This window comes from Sycon ciliatum, chromosome 3 (genome assembly GCF_964019385.1).
Source record: "Sycon ciliatum chromosome 3, ocSycCili1.1, whole genome shotgun sequence".
NCBI classification, from domain to species: domain Eukaryota; kingdom Metazoa; phylum Porifera; class Calcarea; order Leucosolenida; family Sycettidae; genus Sycon; species Sycon ciliatum.
Window position 1 is genome coordinate 553,539 of NC_088645.1, and position 17,700 is coordinate 571,238.

General features: G+C 47.1%; 1 protein-coding gene across 1 annotated transcript in view; it reads right to left on the reverse strand.

Annotated features, from left to right (window-relative positions):
* The window catches only part of LOC135813186 (nucleoside diphosphate kinase homolog 7-like), a 23,551-nt gene extending 7,119 nt beyond the window's left edge, over window positions 1-16,432 (reverse strand). The window contains exons 1-9 of the mRNA XM_065326403.1: window positions 15,513-16,432; window positions 13,089-13,193; window positions 12,231-12,292; window positions 9,696-9,736; window positions 7,743-7,812; window positions 6,335-6,385; window positions 4,868-4,956; window positions 4,212-4,277; window positions 3,522-3,574 (exon numbers count right to left, since the gene is read on the reverse strand). Coding sequence (XP_065182475.1) covers window positions 3,522-3,574; window positions 4,212-4,277; window positions 4,868-4,956; window positions 6,335-6,385; window positions 7,743-7,812; window positions 9,696-9,736; window positions 12,231-12,292; window positions 13,089-13,193; window positions 15,513-15,620 — 645 coding nt within the window. The 5' untranslated portion in view covers window positions 15,621-16,432. The remainder of the gene's footprint in view (window positions 1-3,521; window positions 3,575-4,211; window positions 4,278-4,867; window positions 4,957-6,334; window positions 6,386-7,742; window positions 7,813-9,695; window positions 9,737-12,230; window positions 12,293-13,088; window positions 13,194-15,512) is intronic.
* Between the last annotated feature and the right edge of the window lie 1,268 nt (window positions 16,433-17,700).

Sequence of the window (17,700 nt, forward strand, 5' to 3'; positions counted from 1 at the left end):
TATCACCATCACCACATCATGTTCCTATAGCGCCACTGGTGTATCTCTAGCATTCCTAGGTACACAGTAAATAGAGAGGTTCTGCACTGTGTTTGTGGTAATGCTCCATCCTTGTAGTGTTCAGCACTCTAGGTAATCTGGGAACTCTCGCTATTGTGTATGCACACTCATGTACATACACACCTGATGTATGCACACCCATGTACATACACACATGATGTATGCACACTCCCGTACATACACACCTGATGTATGCACACTCATGCACATACACACATGATGTATGCACACTCATGTACATACACACCTGATGTATGCACACTCATGTACATACACACCTGATGTATGCACACTCCCGTACATACACACCTGATGTATGCACACTCATGCACATACACACATGATGTATGCACACTCATGTACATACACACCTGATGTATGCACACTCATGTACATACACACATGATGTATGCACACTCCCGTACATACACACCTGATGTATGCACACTCATGCACATACACACATGATGTATGCACACTCATGTACATACACACCTGATGTATGCACACTCATGTACATACACACCTGATGTATGCACACTCATGTACATACACACATGATGTATGCACACTCATGTACATACACACATGATGTATGCACACTCATGTACATACACACATGATGTATGCACACTCATGTACATACACACATGATGTATGCACACTCATGTACATACACACATGATGTATGCACACTCATGTACATACACACATGATGTATGCACACTCATGTACATACATCAGTACCGTAAACACACTCATGCACAAACAATTTCCAATTGTCAAGGTGACCACTCGGATAAGGTGACCACTCGGATAAGGTGACCACTCGGATAAGGTGACCACTCGGATAAGGTGACCACTCGGATAAGGCGACCACTCGGATAAGGCGACCACTCGGATAAGGCGACCACTCGGGTAAGGTGACCACTCGGATAAGGTGACCACTCTGATAAGGTGACCACTCGGATAAGGCGACCACTCGGATAAGGCGACCACTCTGATAAGATGACCACTCGGATAAGGTGACGACTCGGATAAGTTGACCACTCTGATAAGGTGACCACTCTGATAAGGTGACCACTCGGATAAGGCGACCACTCTGATAAGGTGACCACTCTGATAAGGTGACCACTCGGATAAGGTGACCACTAGGGCTGAAACAATTATACCGATAACTCGCATATCGATCGTTAAAGGGGAAGTCCGGTGAAAAATTTAAATTTCACAGTCCGTAGAGTTCGGGGCGCTGAGTCGAATGGTCTTTGTCCGAGGAGGCTGCGGCCTATGGTTCGTCAGATACGCCCAATCGAACATGTGCGAATTTAAGCGCGCCTCACCCAAATCCAGGTGATGACGTCACAGTGTGCAGTCAGGTAGCCACACCATCTAGATGTGTACAAAACGGCCATATTCGGAGCGCGTTCGATTGGGGAACCGTTTGTCGCAGCTTCTTCGGACCAAGACCATTCGATTCAGTGTTACAACCACTACGTACCCTGTGATTCTCAGCTCGGTAAACCTCGAGGTTGTACCGTATTTTAGCCGTTTCCGAGTTGAACTTTTTCCGTAGGCATGCATTGGCCTACGGCTCTAGCAATGCACTGCGTGCATGCTAGCTGTATACATGTAGTGTAGTCAACAAACTCATCACACACGGAACTAGTACTCCCGCACTGCCGTGCTGGGGTAGTACCGGTAGTACAACAAGACTCGAGTCACAAGACTCAGAAGACTAGTCAACACACGGACTTGTCATGTACTACACTCGTATCAGTCGTATTGTACAGAAGTCAGAGAACGAGCGTTTCTCCTTGCCGGTGGTTGTGCTTTGAGAAAGAAAATTTTAGTTTTCCGCTCCTGCCTCATTATTTTATGCTACAGCTATGAGTGCAACAACCGTGACAAGTGACAAAACAGCGAACAGTTCCCGGACCTAGAACTTTCAGATCCCGTAGCGTTGCAAGCGAAGAGTCGTGCCCATGGTTCAAAGAGCCTGCACTGTTCTCCAATTAAGTAGTCCGAAATATGCCCAAGTTCGCACCAAAACATCACCATGTGGCAGGCTACTGGAGTCTAAGCGAATCGGTATGGATTACCATTTAGAGCACTCGCATCACTCTTCTCCATTTTGGCGACTCTGCTCTCCAGCGATCTGATAATTATATCAGCCTCGTCTGCAATAGCTGCTGCTTCTTCATCAGTCGGAAACTCAGTAGCGCTCACTCTTGACCGGCCCGCGCGGCCATTTCTTCAGCTGAATACCGAGGTTCTCAGCCCCAGACCGAACTCATGAAGGTCAGCCATGGCTGCATCCTCACTCTCACAAGGAGTTACGTCTTCGGAGTCGCTTGCACCACCTACTATGGCAGTATGGGTCGCCAAATCATTTGAAATAGCACTGACACTATTGCTTTCACGCACCCCTTTTGACCTAGCTGCACGCTATGACGTTGCGGAGGGTGGCGCGGCCGCATGACGTCATGGCGCGGCCCCCGAAACTCAGTTTTTCAAACGGAAATATCTTGAGAACGCTTTGTCGGAGACACGTGGGACCAACACCATTCGACTCAGCGGCCGAAACTCTACCAACCCTGAAATTTAAATTTTTCACCGGACTTCCCCTTTAAGAGTGCAATCGATAATCGTTAGTGTTGAAAACGAGTGCAATCGATAATCGTTAGTGTTGAAAACGAGTGCTAACAATTTTTATGCATGCATATTAGTGACAGTATTCTAGCCCTTGCACTCCATCCGATAGTGGATACGAGTACAATAATGTACTTTCAAGTGCAGTAAAATTGATTTGTGTCTTTGAAAGAGATCGGGAGAGAAGACGTTGCCTTTTCAGTTCATTCGTGGGACAAGTCAGAGATGAGAGCAGTTGCCAGAGGGTGACGACAAGATTCTTCGCTCTAGAAACAACATGAAGCTCTCTACTTGAGTAGTTCATGTTGATAAAACGAGCCAGATATCTACAGATGTCAACAGTGCGGTGCCACAAATTTCTAACGTAGCAAAGGTATCATAGAATTTCTTCATAAACTGGTGTTCGATAGAGCTGACAAGAATCGATAAAACCAATATATCGATCGTTAATGATATTGGTTGATCGTTAGGAGTTATTGAATGATCGTTTCAGCCATAGTGACCACCTGTCCTGGAAGACCATTACCACCAGGACCCAGGGATGCTATTTCCAGTCGAATAACCCTGGATACAGAGACGACGTTTTCAAGGTCCCTTGAGCGGTCGTCTTAGAAAGATTTCACTATACATTGGTGTAGGCATCACAGTGATGTGCACATACTGAATGGCGTGTTTTCTACGTCCTGTGCAGAAATCAACATCACTCTATCTCAGTAAGAGTGGGGGGGGGGGGGGGGAACACTAAGGGAAGACTAACTTACTCTTTAAGCCGATAAGAGTGATGGGGGAACACTAAGGGAACACAAACTTACTCTTTCAGCCGATGCTAGTGAATCTGATCCATGACAGGCATTGCGAGTTTGATCTTCAAAACAGGAAAAAATAATACAAACCTTGAGAATATTACATGGATACAAATGATCTACGTTATCTCGACACAAAAGGCACGGTGGGTATAATATAGGTTTCCAAGGCGACCGACAGTACAGGCACAGCAGTGGCCAAGCGGAAAAATCAGTTACGGCTTCTCCTTCTCTACGAAGCGAAAATTACAAACTCGGCGACAAGTATTTTATTTTTCTGTGACGATCATCAGTTCCAAGTGTGGAACCGAAAATCGTAACAAGAAACGTTCTTGGAAACCTATAGTCTTTCTTTGCATTCTGTGTCGGAATAATGACTGCAGAATTATTTTGTTTCAAAATGCATGGATAGAAAATGTTGAACAGAATACGACACTGGCAGGCATATAGAAATAAAGAAGCAGAGAAATAGGAACAAAGAGAAAATTGAGTATTGACTGAAAACAACTCACTGCAATAGAATACGATATGCCGACTGATTTGAAAGTCAACTGCCAATGTTGCCACTTGCCCTTCGCTATAATCACTGCATAGTATTACGTGATCGACTTCAGTGGATTGATTACTGCTTCAATTACTTGCAAAGGTTAACCAACAGTCAAAGAAAATTGTAAACCACAGTCTTTAAAACTAGCTTACCTGTGCCAAACCTTGCTCTGAGACTATCCGGAGCTTGAGACCTGGCATCAGCCGAGTTTGTTGGTCCTGGTCATGAATACCAACCACAGATAAACACAAACACAAACACACACACACCCACACTCACACACACACACACACACACACACACACGCACACACGCACACACACACACACACACACACACACACACACACTTGTACTTGTACTTGTACTTGCTCACTGCCAAAACTGGTCACGTGGGTCTCCCCGGGAGAGGGGAGAGAGACTCAAAAGGAATCTTGGAAAGATGACTCAATTGGCCATTGAACCACCCAACGGCCGACACCCCCTGAAATCCCCAAACTAGGGTGGACTTGGAATGATCCCACTTATGGGCTCACCACACCTCAGTAAGTGGGTGAGGACAAGGTGCAGAAAAAGGATTGACGGCATCAGGGTATCCGTCCCGGGATCCAACTGCAGGTACCCCTGCACACACACACACACACACACACACACACATACACAAAGCTGGGCACGGTGAAAATCAAGCAAGATATGCCCAGAGTAAGGCTTTAGTAAGCACCTCCACCGATGTTGCTGGCAATACTCAAAGATTGGATATGAATTTCCCTGTTTTTGTTTTGGTTTTTGTTTTAAATAGTAGAACTCACCAATAAGTGCTCTCCATCTGCTGACGGCATTGTCGGCTAGTAAGCTGAGCGCCATGATTGGTCCTTCCGTCATGAACGATACCAGAGTTCTGCACTTGCGGGGTGACAACAGTAACACCATCATTACAACAAACACCGTAACCAGCATCAAAAGAACCAGCAGCAGCAGAAGAACCAGCAACAGCAACAGCAGTAGCTGCAGCAGCAGCAACAGAAGCATAAACAGCAGCAGCAGAAGAACCAGCAACAGCAACAGCAGTAGTTGCAGCAGCAGCAGGAGCAGCAGTAACGGCAGGACAGGAGAACCACGAAAGGATTTTAATGCCTAGGGCAACAACAGAACATTGCAAGAACAGGAAGAGTAGAAAGTTTCAATTCTACTTCACGAAAAATTCACACATTAGCCTGGGGATTTGTGATAAATTTCCTTCCTTCCTTGCCTGGACAACTGTCGAAAAACACTCATATGGCTATATAACCAATTGAGAACACAAATTATGCAGTTTTGAAAATGCAGTACCTGTTTTGGAACTCCACTTTAAATAAAGCCAAACAACAACAACAACAACAGTAGGGAAGAGGTTGTCATAGCCTTTTCTGGATTGCCGAAGATTTGAGAACCCCTCTTCACCCCTTTAATATCCTAACTCTTAGAATAAATAATCCAAATAGGAATGAGTAAGACATGTGAGAAACGGACTCTGCACTTTGTAATGCCTTCCTGTATTCACATACAAACTGTTACATACCAATACTAGTACATACTGTCTACTACAGAGCCGGGTCAGCCGAGTCAGCGGCCCGGTTGCGGGTACTTGGACCCAGCTGGGGGTACTTTGACCCGGTTGGAGGGTACTTGGACCAGGTTGGAGGGTATTTTAACCCGGTTGGAGGGTACTTGGACCCGGTTAGGGGTATTTTGACCCGGTTGGGGGTATTTGGACCCGGTTGTGGGTACTTGGACCTGGTTGGGGGTATTTGGATCCGGTTGCGGGTACTTGGACCCATTTGAAAAATGAGCACTAACCAGGTCACCCGCTGGAAATACATGTACATACTGGTATGCTACATACACGTATACATCGGAGGTCCTAAAATATTTACTGCTCCCTGATGCACATGCAGTAGGTTAGCTGCACTTGAACGTACCCAGCTCTGACCCGGTTGGACAAGTTGTGGCAGGTCCACGTGTACCCAAGTGATTTGAAATCCTAGAGTAGGCACTGGAGTAGGCACTGAGACACCTAGTGTCAATAAGATCATCACACGCTGAAGTTTGTTCAGCAATAAGCAACACATGGGCGTTTCACTGATAACCTTCTATAACACAGGATTTCCCTGATCACATTCTTCCCAGTATCATAACACCAACACCTGCCAATCCTACCCCAAGTGTTTGCACAAAGGCCACGTCCCTTGCTTGTCTACAATGCCGGTCTGAACGGACGCTACCAGGGGAGTACTAACCTGAAAAATGGTTTAGCACTATGCTCGCGATAAAACTCTTCAGCCGCAGACCTGGACACAACAACGAAAAACAAAAAATCATTCACGGACATTGACATTCACACAAACACACACACACACACACACACACACACACATACACACACACACACACACACACACACACACACACATGCATAAACCATACACACTGTTTTTTAGTACATGCATTAATTGATTAATCCCACACCTGTGTACACCTACACCGTTCTGTAACTTCAACATGGATTGCACATACACATTAGATGGATAGGGAGGGGGGGGGGGGGGAGAAAGAGAGTTGGATTGCAGATACACATTAGATGGATAGGGAGGGGGGGGGGGAGAAAGAGAGTTGGGATGGGGGGGGGGGGGACCAGGAATAGTAGGGTGCCCAAAAATTTTCCGGGCACACTACAGAGCTAGCAAAGCAATGATAGTCCCGAATTCACGGTCATCCCACAACCAACGTGGAAATCCGGTCGAACATCTAGCGGCCCCAGGGCGATGGCCATGCAGCCGTGGATAAGCGGTACACACATACATTTCTGCGCTGCAGCGCGGTGTGCGCATCGGATCAAAATGTGCACTGCATGCACGCAGCGTTCTGTACGCGCTGAGGGCGCCGGCCCCAGTCCATCGACTGCATTTCAATGTCCGCTACAGTAGGAGAAAACATTGGTGACTGCAAAGCTAAACGCATGTTGCTATCCACCGCCAGATGCCCTTTCAAGCTGCTGCTGAGCTAGGACAGATTGATAAACTCTCGCATGTTGCATCGCCGGACTGAATCACCTTAGGGGGCAGCAGGTCAAGGCCGGGAGTGGTATAAAAAGTGGCATAGACCATGGTTCATGCCGATTTTTCGGGTGCTATTATGTGTGACCCCCCCCCCACCGCTGCTATGACTCACTGGTGCACACAGTAATTTTATTGGAAAGGTTGGGTTTTGCCTTTTCTCCTGATACTCAATTCCAGTTACTATGTACAATAACATAGAGACTGGCAATGTCCAAATACGTTGATCTCCGACCTGCAGAGAGTGCTCAATAGAGAGGTTAAGATTCACGTTATTTCTGACCTGACGAGCAATTTCACGTCAAATTGCGGGTAACACTCCAAATTTTGACGTGAGCTGCCGGTCACGTTGTTTTTCGACGCGCGAGCCAAATAACGCGAGCTGAACTTTCGCGTCACATCAGAAATAACGCTCACCTTAACCTCTCCAATGTCAGAGACAGAGCTTAGTACCTAGCAGACTCAGCGGAGGACGTTCAGGTTGGTTGTAACTCTGAGTTTCATACCTCCGTTAGGCAATCATCAGACAACGGGCAACAACATGGAAGTCCTCTGCTGAGTCCGCTATGCACTGGGAAGGTTCTGTACTTACTTGCTCAACACCACTGTCTTCATATCACAGATCTGAAATCCTTCAGTGCAGAGAATCTCAAGCAGGAGAGCTGCAGGCAGAAAAACACCACCAAATTCACATTTCACATGAGAACAAGTCAGACTGATTTTCCGCATCCGTAGAAACGCCACCGCCCTGCAAGGATCAAATCGCACAAAACTAAGTCCAGAATCCAGTTCTAGAGGATAACAAGTGTTAGCACTAGGGCAGCATGTTTTCAGCTGAAAACAATTACGTAGGAAACGAGAAGACAAGGAGCACTAGGGCAGCATGTTTTCAGCTGAAAACAATTACGTAGGAAACGCGAAGACAAGGAGCACAAGGGCAGCATGTTTTCAGCTGAAAACAATTACGTAGGAAACGCGAAGACAAGGAAGGCTTTTTCTGGATATATTTATATCTATTTTCCTGCACAGATTCGCTCTGCTGAGATAGAAATTAAAACATTAAAAAAAGTCAGCACTTTGCCCATGAAATCATTTCTACACAAGTCTCAACGGAACAAGATAGGGTCAACTGGAAGCCACGGTTGGCTCAGATCACTTGAATCACTTCAATCACACAGTTAACACGCCTCTGAGAAAGCTTAGACCGGTCAGAAAGCTTGGATGGCTTAGATCATAGAGCGTTCAGGTCAAACATCACACAGGCTGCCACACAGGCTGCCACACAGGCTGCCACACAGGCTTCCACACAGGCTGCTGCCACCCAGAAAGCTTGTACACCTTACATGTATATCTCATGTTCAGAAAGGCCACACGGAGAAAGCTTGTACAACACAGGTCATACACACACACACACACACACACACACACACGCACTTCCCCCCCCCCCTCCACACGCACACACATCACTAACTTCACTCAGAAAGCTGCTAGCGAGCGGTCGGATCAGGATGATCCCCACATAAAAAAAATAACAACGGAAATTCACGGTTCGCGTGAGACTCAGCTAGAGGCCGAGTTTTCTGCATCCGCAGGAATGCCACCACCCTTCAAGGATCAAGGCTCCTATGCAGCTCCTACAGCGGTGAGATTACTTGGTAATAACTATACACCACATTACACACACACAATTACAGTCAATCTCAGCAACGACCTCGTGTATAACTCTATGACACAATCTTTGGAGTCTAGTGACGCAAGGAACAGTTGAAGTATTCCAACATTCTAGAATACCGAGACCGGGAATAGTATTCGAATGCAGCTAGAAGCATTTGAATATTTGAAACATTTGAATATTCGATAATTCGAAAAGTCGTACAGTATGTAATGCAGTAGTGTTGGTCACCAAAGAACTGGGGAAGGGGGGGGGGGTGGGGGAGGTGGGGGTTGGGGGGGGGGGGGAGGGGGGGGGGGAGTAGCCTCCTAGGGTAGTCTCCTAGTCTAGATCGTTTATAATTTCATGTTCAGTTGAATCACAGTTATACACTGGCATGCTGTGCTTGGTAAAATTATATCTAGTCTGGTCGTTCTTTGGCGCTCCGTTCTTCGGCGCTCCATTCTTCGGCGCTCCATTCTTCGGCGTTCAATTCTTCAGTGCTCCATTCTTCAGCGCTTCGTTCTTCGGCGCTCCATTCTTCAGCGTTCCATTCTTCGGCGCTTCGTTCTTCAGCGCTCCATTCTTCGGTGGCCGAAAGTACTGTAGGGGTGAAGCACCCTACAGCTTCAGAACTCAAAGGGAAGTGGTGAGCACACATGCTCTTTCCCTGGGGATACCCCGTGCACTGTTCGTATGGTAGCTGGGGAAACCCCCATGCACTGGTTGTACGGTCCCTGGGGAAACCCCGGTGCACTGTTTGAACGGTGCATGTGCTGTTTGACCGACGGACCGAACTCACTCAACCATCCCACCTACAGAATACAACCATTATGGGAGGTGATGGTGGTAACTGAGTGGGTGTTCGGGTAGGTTAGACAACATGTTGCTTACGCATTTTTTCCATGATGTCCGGCTTGAATATCACCACAGTCCTGCAAGAGAATTCAAGCAGGGAATACAACAAAACACAATCAGTTTATTCAGTATCATTCCAGATTTCATTCAATTCTCCTCTGATGTGATGGGACCGACCGGGTGAGAAAACAGATATTTTGGAGAAGACATGCTCACAACTAGAGTACTGTCATACTGGTTGAAGTATGGCTGACTGCTCACTTCCGCGACCGAGGATTTCAAATATATAAATCAGAAAGAACCAGGAGGAGAAGGAGGAGAATGAGAGGGAGAAGGACGTAGGTAGTAGTTGCCAAACATCCCAGAGGAGAAAATTCCGTGAAGAAATTGGTGTCGATGAGACATACACAGTGTAGCATATGCTGGCTATGGCTGATATACTTCACTACAAAGGCACATGTTTGCTTGTGCACACTGGTGATAGAAGAGAGGTCCACGGCAAGCTGGACAAGCTAGTGTGGATATAATGATTTACAACCAAAGAGACGGGGATGGCAGGTGTGATAATTTGGTGTGGTGATGCTTTGTATTATCAAGGGTAAGCAGCAGCATTTGGCCCTGTGCATATTGGTCAGCACACCACCACACCAGAACTACGCTCTCTAGCCGACCTTGACACGTTGCCGCAGCACACCACCACACCAGAACTTCGCTCTCTAGCCGACCTCGACAGGTTGCCACAGCACACCACCACACCAGAAATACGCTCTCTAGCCAACCTCGACACGAGATTGCCACATCACAGCATCACACCAGAAATACGCTCTCTAGCCGACCTCGACACAATATTGCCACAGCACACCACCAGCAAAGCGACACATCCTTTGGTACTCTGTTCCTTTATACAGCTGTTTCGAGTATAAAAATAAGTATCACCAGTGACCGTAGATATTGTAGAATGGCTAAGATAGTGAAAATCACCGTTTTGTACCGAAGCGGTAAGCATAATGCGCACGCCTGAGGCACAAAGAATAGGGGTGCGTTTGGTTGCGTTTGGTACGATCTTGAACAGGATGGAACAGCTGGCACACATAGAGCAGCTTCACGCCAACCAAACGGTACTCCAGAAACAGAGCACATTTTTGTGAAAAATATGCCAAACTTGGTGCATTCTTCAAAATGTGTATGGGTCACCATGGTCACTTTGTACGGTACGACGAGTCCAACCCAAGCACGCATGCACGTGATCATTCGGGATCAAAATCTATGTTCCCGCTAGGTTTCACTGTGAAAAAGTGAAACTGCTCGGTCTGCTCCGGCCTCGAGGCCGAAGCAAGAATAACGTGTTGTGGCTGACCCAGAACAGGTGCAGTCCCAACCAAATGCGCTGTTCTGGTGAATCCTGTTCTAGGTCCTACCAACCGAGCGCGCCCCAAGGCGAAGCAAAATGACCAAATGCAAAACAGTGTGAAAAACTAAACTGGGGACAATGTACAGACGTAATGATATGAGTTGATAGTGCTAATAGTCAGGTGTGAATTTGATAGACAGCACAGCATATAGCAAGTAGCAACCCCCGAGGCCCCCGAGGCATGCACTGCGTCCACTCCCGCACCACACCCTCGGCTCATCACATCCTATGACAGGCATTGTTCAGTTTCCATGACACTGCCGTAGCTTAGCAATAAAGTAGCAGTGTTGAAAACACACACGTTCACAGAATATCGCTCGACGGGCCATGGGCTCGTCTATCGAAAATTTACACCCGGCTGTTAGCACCATCAACTCATATTATCACGTCTGTACATTATCCGCTTTGTTTTCAGTGTTTCGCATTTGGTCATTTTGCTTGGCCCTATTCTTCCTCAGGCGTGCACATTATGCTTACCCCTTTGGTACACTGACAAGGGTAATTTTCACTATCTTAGCCATTCTGCAATATCTACGGTCACTGACGAGAGTTTTATACTGAAAATAGCCCGAGGGTGGACCCAGTGTGCTGACAGTGCTCAACACGGCGGAGGCAGAGCGTAATACAGACTTGTTGTTCTGTTCTGTACTGAAAATAGCAGTACCAAGGAACCGGGTACCAATGCCATGGATGCGTCGCTTGCTGATGGTAAGCTGTGGCAATGTGTCGAGGTCGGCTGCAGAGCGCAGTTGTGGTGTGGTGGTTGACGAAAGATATGCTTCGTCTTACTTAAACAAAATATAAAAAATAAAAAATTGACGGGTTCGCGTACCAGGCAGGTCAAGAACAAGGAGTCGTACAACTTCCCGTCAAGAACCACCTTTCCGCTTCCGTGGGACGCCACCACCCCATGATCAGGCTCCTTTGGCCTATGGTCGGTGGATCTGATCTATCCTTCCCCACCGTTTAGGAGCTGCATCTTACTTTAAAAATACCAATAAATGGGATAAATTCTACCGTCATTACCACAAATCAACGCACTCAACATCCGCTTTGGAAAACCTTCATGACTTCGTTGATGAGTGGTGATCACGGCAGAATTCATCCCATTTGTATTGCTGCTCTGAAGTTATTGCCTCAACATCGTTTGTTCGTCTTACTTTTCTTTCGCCATGGAGAGTTTAGTCTTGGTGAAAGTGTCAGAGTACTCTACAAACTTCAGCTAGGTACCGCGGTTGACAGCCATCGGCAAGGATCCCATGGAAGAAAACACACACAAACACACACCAAAGGAGACGCATATACACACACACACACACACACACACACACACACACACACACACACACTCACAAACACACACATATTCACCCAACCACACAGACAATGAAGAGGACACACAGACAGATAGACAGACAATAAGTTACGTCCACAAAACCAACACAAATTGAAATTCCCTGTGGTAGAAACGAGATGACAACATCACTGTGCTCCGTACTGTATAAAATACAAAATTTCATTTAGAAAATACTTACTTACATTACTCCATCAGCAGGTTCGTTACGTATTGAATTTCGTTTTTGGTCGAGGTTTGTTGCCCCGAACGTACAGAATTTGTTTAGTAGAAACTTTAGTTATTTTCAGCCCCCTGACGAATATATCGAAAGTTAATTCCAAACCAAAATTTGTACATATTATACAGTTGCATGACCACTGACTGTACTCTGTATACATGACCACTGACTGTACTCTGTATACATGACCACTGACTGTACTCTGTATACATGACCACTGACTGTACTCTGTATACATGACCACTGACTGTACTCTGTATACATGACCACTGACTGTACTCTGTATACATGACCACTGACTGTACTCTGTATACATGACCACTGACTGCACTCTGTATACATGACCACTGACTGTACTCTGTATACATGACCACTGACTGCACTCTGTATACATGACCACTGACTGTACTCTGTATACATGACCACTGACTGTGCAGTACGTACCTGTCGACCATGTAGATTAACTGATGAACCAATGTAGCACTGATCCAGCCTGATAGACTCCTCCTTGGTACGTTTCAGGAATATGCGCTTGTTTTTCACATCAATCTACAATTTTTGCACAAGGCGATAGACAGAAACACAGAACAGCAGACAGACAAACAGAAAGCCAGAACGACAGCCAGACAGACAGAGAGATAGGTAGAAAGACAGGCAGGCAGCCAGTCAGGCAGGTAGATAGACAAAATAAGGCTCAAATGCACACACACACACACACACACACACACACACACACACACACACACACACACACACACACACACACACACACACACACATACCATAATGTATACGCCCGTCGCAAGAGAAGCAAGCAAATCTGCAAATGCACTGGATGTGCACCCACAGATTTTCTCTTATAGCAACGATAGCGAACAAGATCTGAATGAGACAGATCAAGACTTGCACCAGATAACTGTCTAATCCACACAACTGGCGAAGCCATGTGGGTCGACCACCAGTGCACACCTGGTCTACACCACACGGAGTACATCGGCATAAAACGGCCAAGACAGTTAGTTGCCTATGCACACCCTACACTTGCTGGGGTAACCATGGTAACCAGTATAGACAGCACGCTGCTTTGATAGAAGCAGACACTATATGCACTGGTACCTTGCACTGGTACCTTGAAGTGACATTGGAGTACACATACACACACACACACACACACACACACACACACACACACACACACACACACACACACACACACACACACAAACGGACACAAAGGCAGAAACCAGGATATGATGCGATCCGGAGTTTCATGCTTTGTAGGCAACCGTCTTACAGCAAGCCGAATCAAACTAATATTGTCCCGGACGAAAATATAATTATAGTGAATGCTGTATATGGGATACATAACACGGGGATGCGAGTGGTGATGGGTATTACTAAGGCTGTGTTCTGTGTGTAAGGGTGGGGGGATGAGAGTGGTGATGGGTATTACTAAGACTGTGTTCTGTGTGTAAGGGTGGGGGGATGAGAGTGGTGATGGGTATTACTAAGGCTGTGTTCTGTGTGTAAGGGTGGGGGGATGAGAGTGGTGATGGGTATTACTAAGACTGTGTTCTGTGTGTAAGGGTGGGGGGATGAGAGTGGTGATGGGTATTACTAAGGCTGTGTTCTGTGCGTAAGGGTAGGGGGATGAGAGTGGTGATGGGTATTACTAAGGCTGTGTTCTGTGTGTAAGGGTGGGGGGATGAGAGTGATGATGGGTATTACTAAGACTGTGTTCTGTGTGTAAGGGTGGGGGGATGAGAGTGGTGATGGGTATTACTAAGGCTGTGTTCTGTGTGTAAGGGTGGGGGGATGAGAGTGGTGATGGGTATTACTAAGACTGTGTTCTGTGTGTAAGGGTGGGGGGATGAGAGTGGTGATGGGTATTACTAAGGCTGTGTTCTGTGTGTAAGGGTGTGGGGGGGGGGGGGGGATGAGAGTGGTGATGGGTATTACTAAGGCTGTGTTCTGTGTGTAAGGGTGGGGGGATGAGAGTGGTGATGGGTATTACTAAGGCTGTGTTCTGTGTGTAAGGGTGGGGGGATGAGAGTGGTGATGGGTATTACTAAGGCTGTGTTCTGTGTGTAAGGGTATGGGGGGGGGGGGGGGATGAGAGTGGTGATGGGTATTACTAAGGCTGTGTTCTGTGTGTAAGGGTGGGGGGATGAGAGTGGTGATGGGTATTACTAAGGCTGTGTTCTGTGTGTAAGGGTGGGGGATGAGAGTGGTGATGGGTATTACTAAGGCTGTGTTCTGTGTGTAAGGGTGGGGGATGAGAGTGGTGATGGGTATTACTAAGGCTGTGTTCTGTGTGTAAGGGTGGGGGGATGAGAGTGGTGATGGGTATTACTAAGGCTGTGTGCAATCGCGTGTGTGTGCAAGCGCACGGGCGCGTGCTGGGGAGTGTATGTCATGCTCGGGAGTGTATGTCATGCGGGGGAGTGTATGTCATGCGGGGAGTGTATGTCATGCGCGGGTTGGTGTTAGATCCATGCTCACTTGTATGGATATAGTACATTCTGAGCATGTCTGGGTTCCAGGAAACATGATGCCCTTCAATGGTATGCTCAAGAACAGAACCGTGTTATTACAACATGGGACAAGACAGCATGCATTTGTATAACCAAGAGTCACAGAGTACCGAGGTTATATAAACTGGGTTGTACCACCAATATTACAACATGGGACAAGACAGCATGCATTTGTGTAACCAAGAGTCACAGAGTACCGAGGTTATGTACACTGGGTTGTACCACCAATATTACAACATGGGACAAGACAGCATGCATTTGTATAACCAAGAGTCTCAGAGTATCGAGGTTATGTACATGTACACTCGATTGTGCCACCAAGTGAGCAACTCACCATTTCCACGCTGTTATCTTTAGGATAGAAGAGGAAGTTGTAGCGTCGCACTATGCCCGCTAGCGAATCATACCACTCCACGAGGAAAGCGTAGCGTTCACCTTCCATATTACACGGTGAACTGCTGACGACTGGAACAAATCGCCGGCAAGAATGTGCAATGGTCTGGTGTGGAGTGTAACTACTCACGATACACAGTGACACAGCTACGTTCCAAGCTCTGGGTAACAGATAATAGGAATTACAGCAGCAGCAGCGCTAGCAGCAGCAGCAGCAGGTGCTGCCTGGTAGATTGGGAAGCAATCACTACCCGGTACCCGTCCTCCAATACTCTCCACACACGTCACCACACCCGAAGACGACCTACAGACCAGTACTGGCAGTAGTGACTAGTCGACTGCAAACTATCCACTCATGGGTTTTCCGTTGCTGGCGTTAGCTTGAAAACTACAACAAGCAGCCCAAGGATTGCCACACTGGAACCTGACCTGAGCCCAAGGATTGCCACACTGGAACCTGACCTGAGCGCAAGGATTACCACACTGGAACCTGGCCTGAGCGCAAGGATTGCCACACTGGAACCTGGCCTGAGCCCAAGGATTGCCACACTGGAACCTGGCCTGAGCGCAAGGATTGCCACACTGGAACCTGGCCTGAGCGCAAGGATTGCCACACTGGAACCTGGCCTGAGCGCAAGGATTGCCACACTGGAACCTGGCCTGAGCGCAAGGATTGCCACACTGGAACCTGGCCTGAGCCCAAGGATTGCCACACTGGAACCTGGCCTGAGCGATATGAACAACATGTACCACTGAGTGTTCTATAGAAACTCTGAATATTCCCGGAGCAAATGTCTCAATGATTAGGACACCGAGGCAACTAATACTTGTTCTCTTCAACGTCTTTCAAACATTCGATTATGACCATGGCACGGGCATGATTGCTGTAGTTCTGTCACGAAGCAGATTCAAAATGTTTGGCCTCAACGCACGACTCCACGAGTAGACCACAGTCATCATACATGACCGCTGGCTAGGCTAGTCTAGCCTACTACTACAACTAGTACTGGCTGCTGCTACTACTACTACTACTACTACTACTAGTACTGCCTAGTCTACATTCACAGGACTACAGCATCGCGTGCACCCGAGCGCCGAGTTGTACGTCGTTGTGTATGGTGGCGCATGGTGATGTGTCACTACATGTATTAGTAGTAGTAGTGAAGTCAGAACGACAGTCACTCACATCAACTAACTGGTTACGTACTTACTTGATCAGTTGGTCCCCATGGTCACACCGAAACATACACATGACATGTGTACAACTAAGTAATAGTTACTTCAAAAGTTCAAGTCATGTACAAGCGAACACACAACGCTAGTACTAGTACTAGTACTAGTAGTAGTACTAGTAGTCAACACACAACAAACACACACGTTTCCAATGGTAACTGTTCACAAGCACCGGTGAGCGATTTCGCTTGTAGTTGTACGACCGCCGGTATACAGGTATACCCGGTATACTGCAGTACTACTACAAAAAGTAATACTAGTAGTACTAGTGTAGTGCACGTGCATGCAGCGCAGACAGTAGTCAGCGGTTACCACGGTTACCTTTTTTTTTTTCGTGATTCCCAAGCCTCTTGTACGGGCAAAATAAACACAATTACGAGTACTCTCTCGAGTGCAACCTCAACAGCACCGGAAGAAAAACGAGCAAAAATGGCTGTGAAAACAGTCGAGAGAGCAAAAATGGCTGTGAAGACAGTCGAGAGAGCAAAAATGGCTGTGAAAACAGTCGAGAATGCAAAAAAGGCTGTGAAGACAGCCGAGAGAGCAAAAATGGCTGTGAAAACAGTCTAGTATGGAGCCTCGGGAGGGAGCTCTAACCGATGCTGCTCATGGCAACCGCAAATCGGGCCGAGTCGTTTGCACGGTTACCCAGTTCCGCAGTACAACTTACTTCAAGTAGCAAAAAGTACGATTCTACTCCGTGGTTGCTGTACTGCTAGCGCCATACTACAGTGTACTACAGTGTACTACTGTACTAGTACTAGTAGTAGTACTAGTAGCGTCGTCTTTGAGTTTGAGTGCACGTAGCCTCGTAGATCTACTGTCGTAGACCCCGGGCATACCAGATCGCGCCACGCATGCTGGATGCAATCACTGACGGTAGCTTGCTGTGTGTG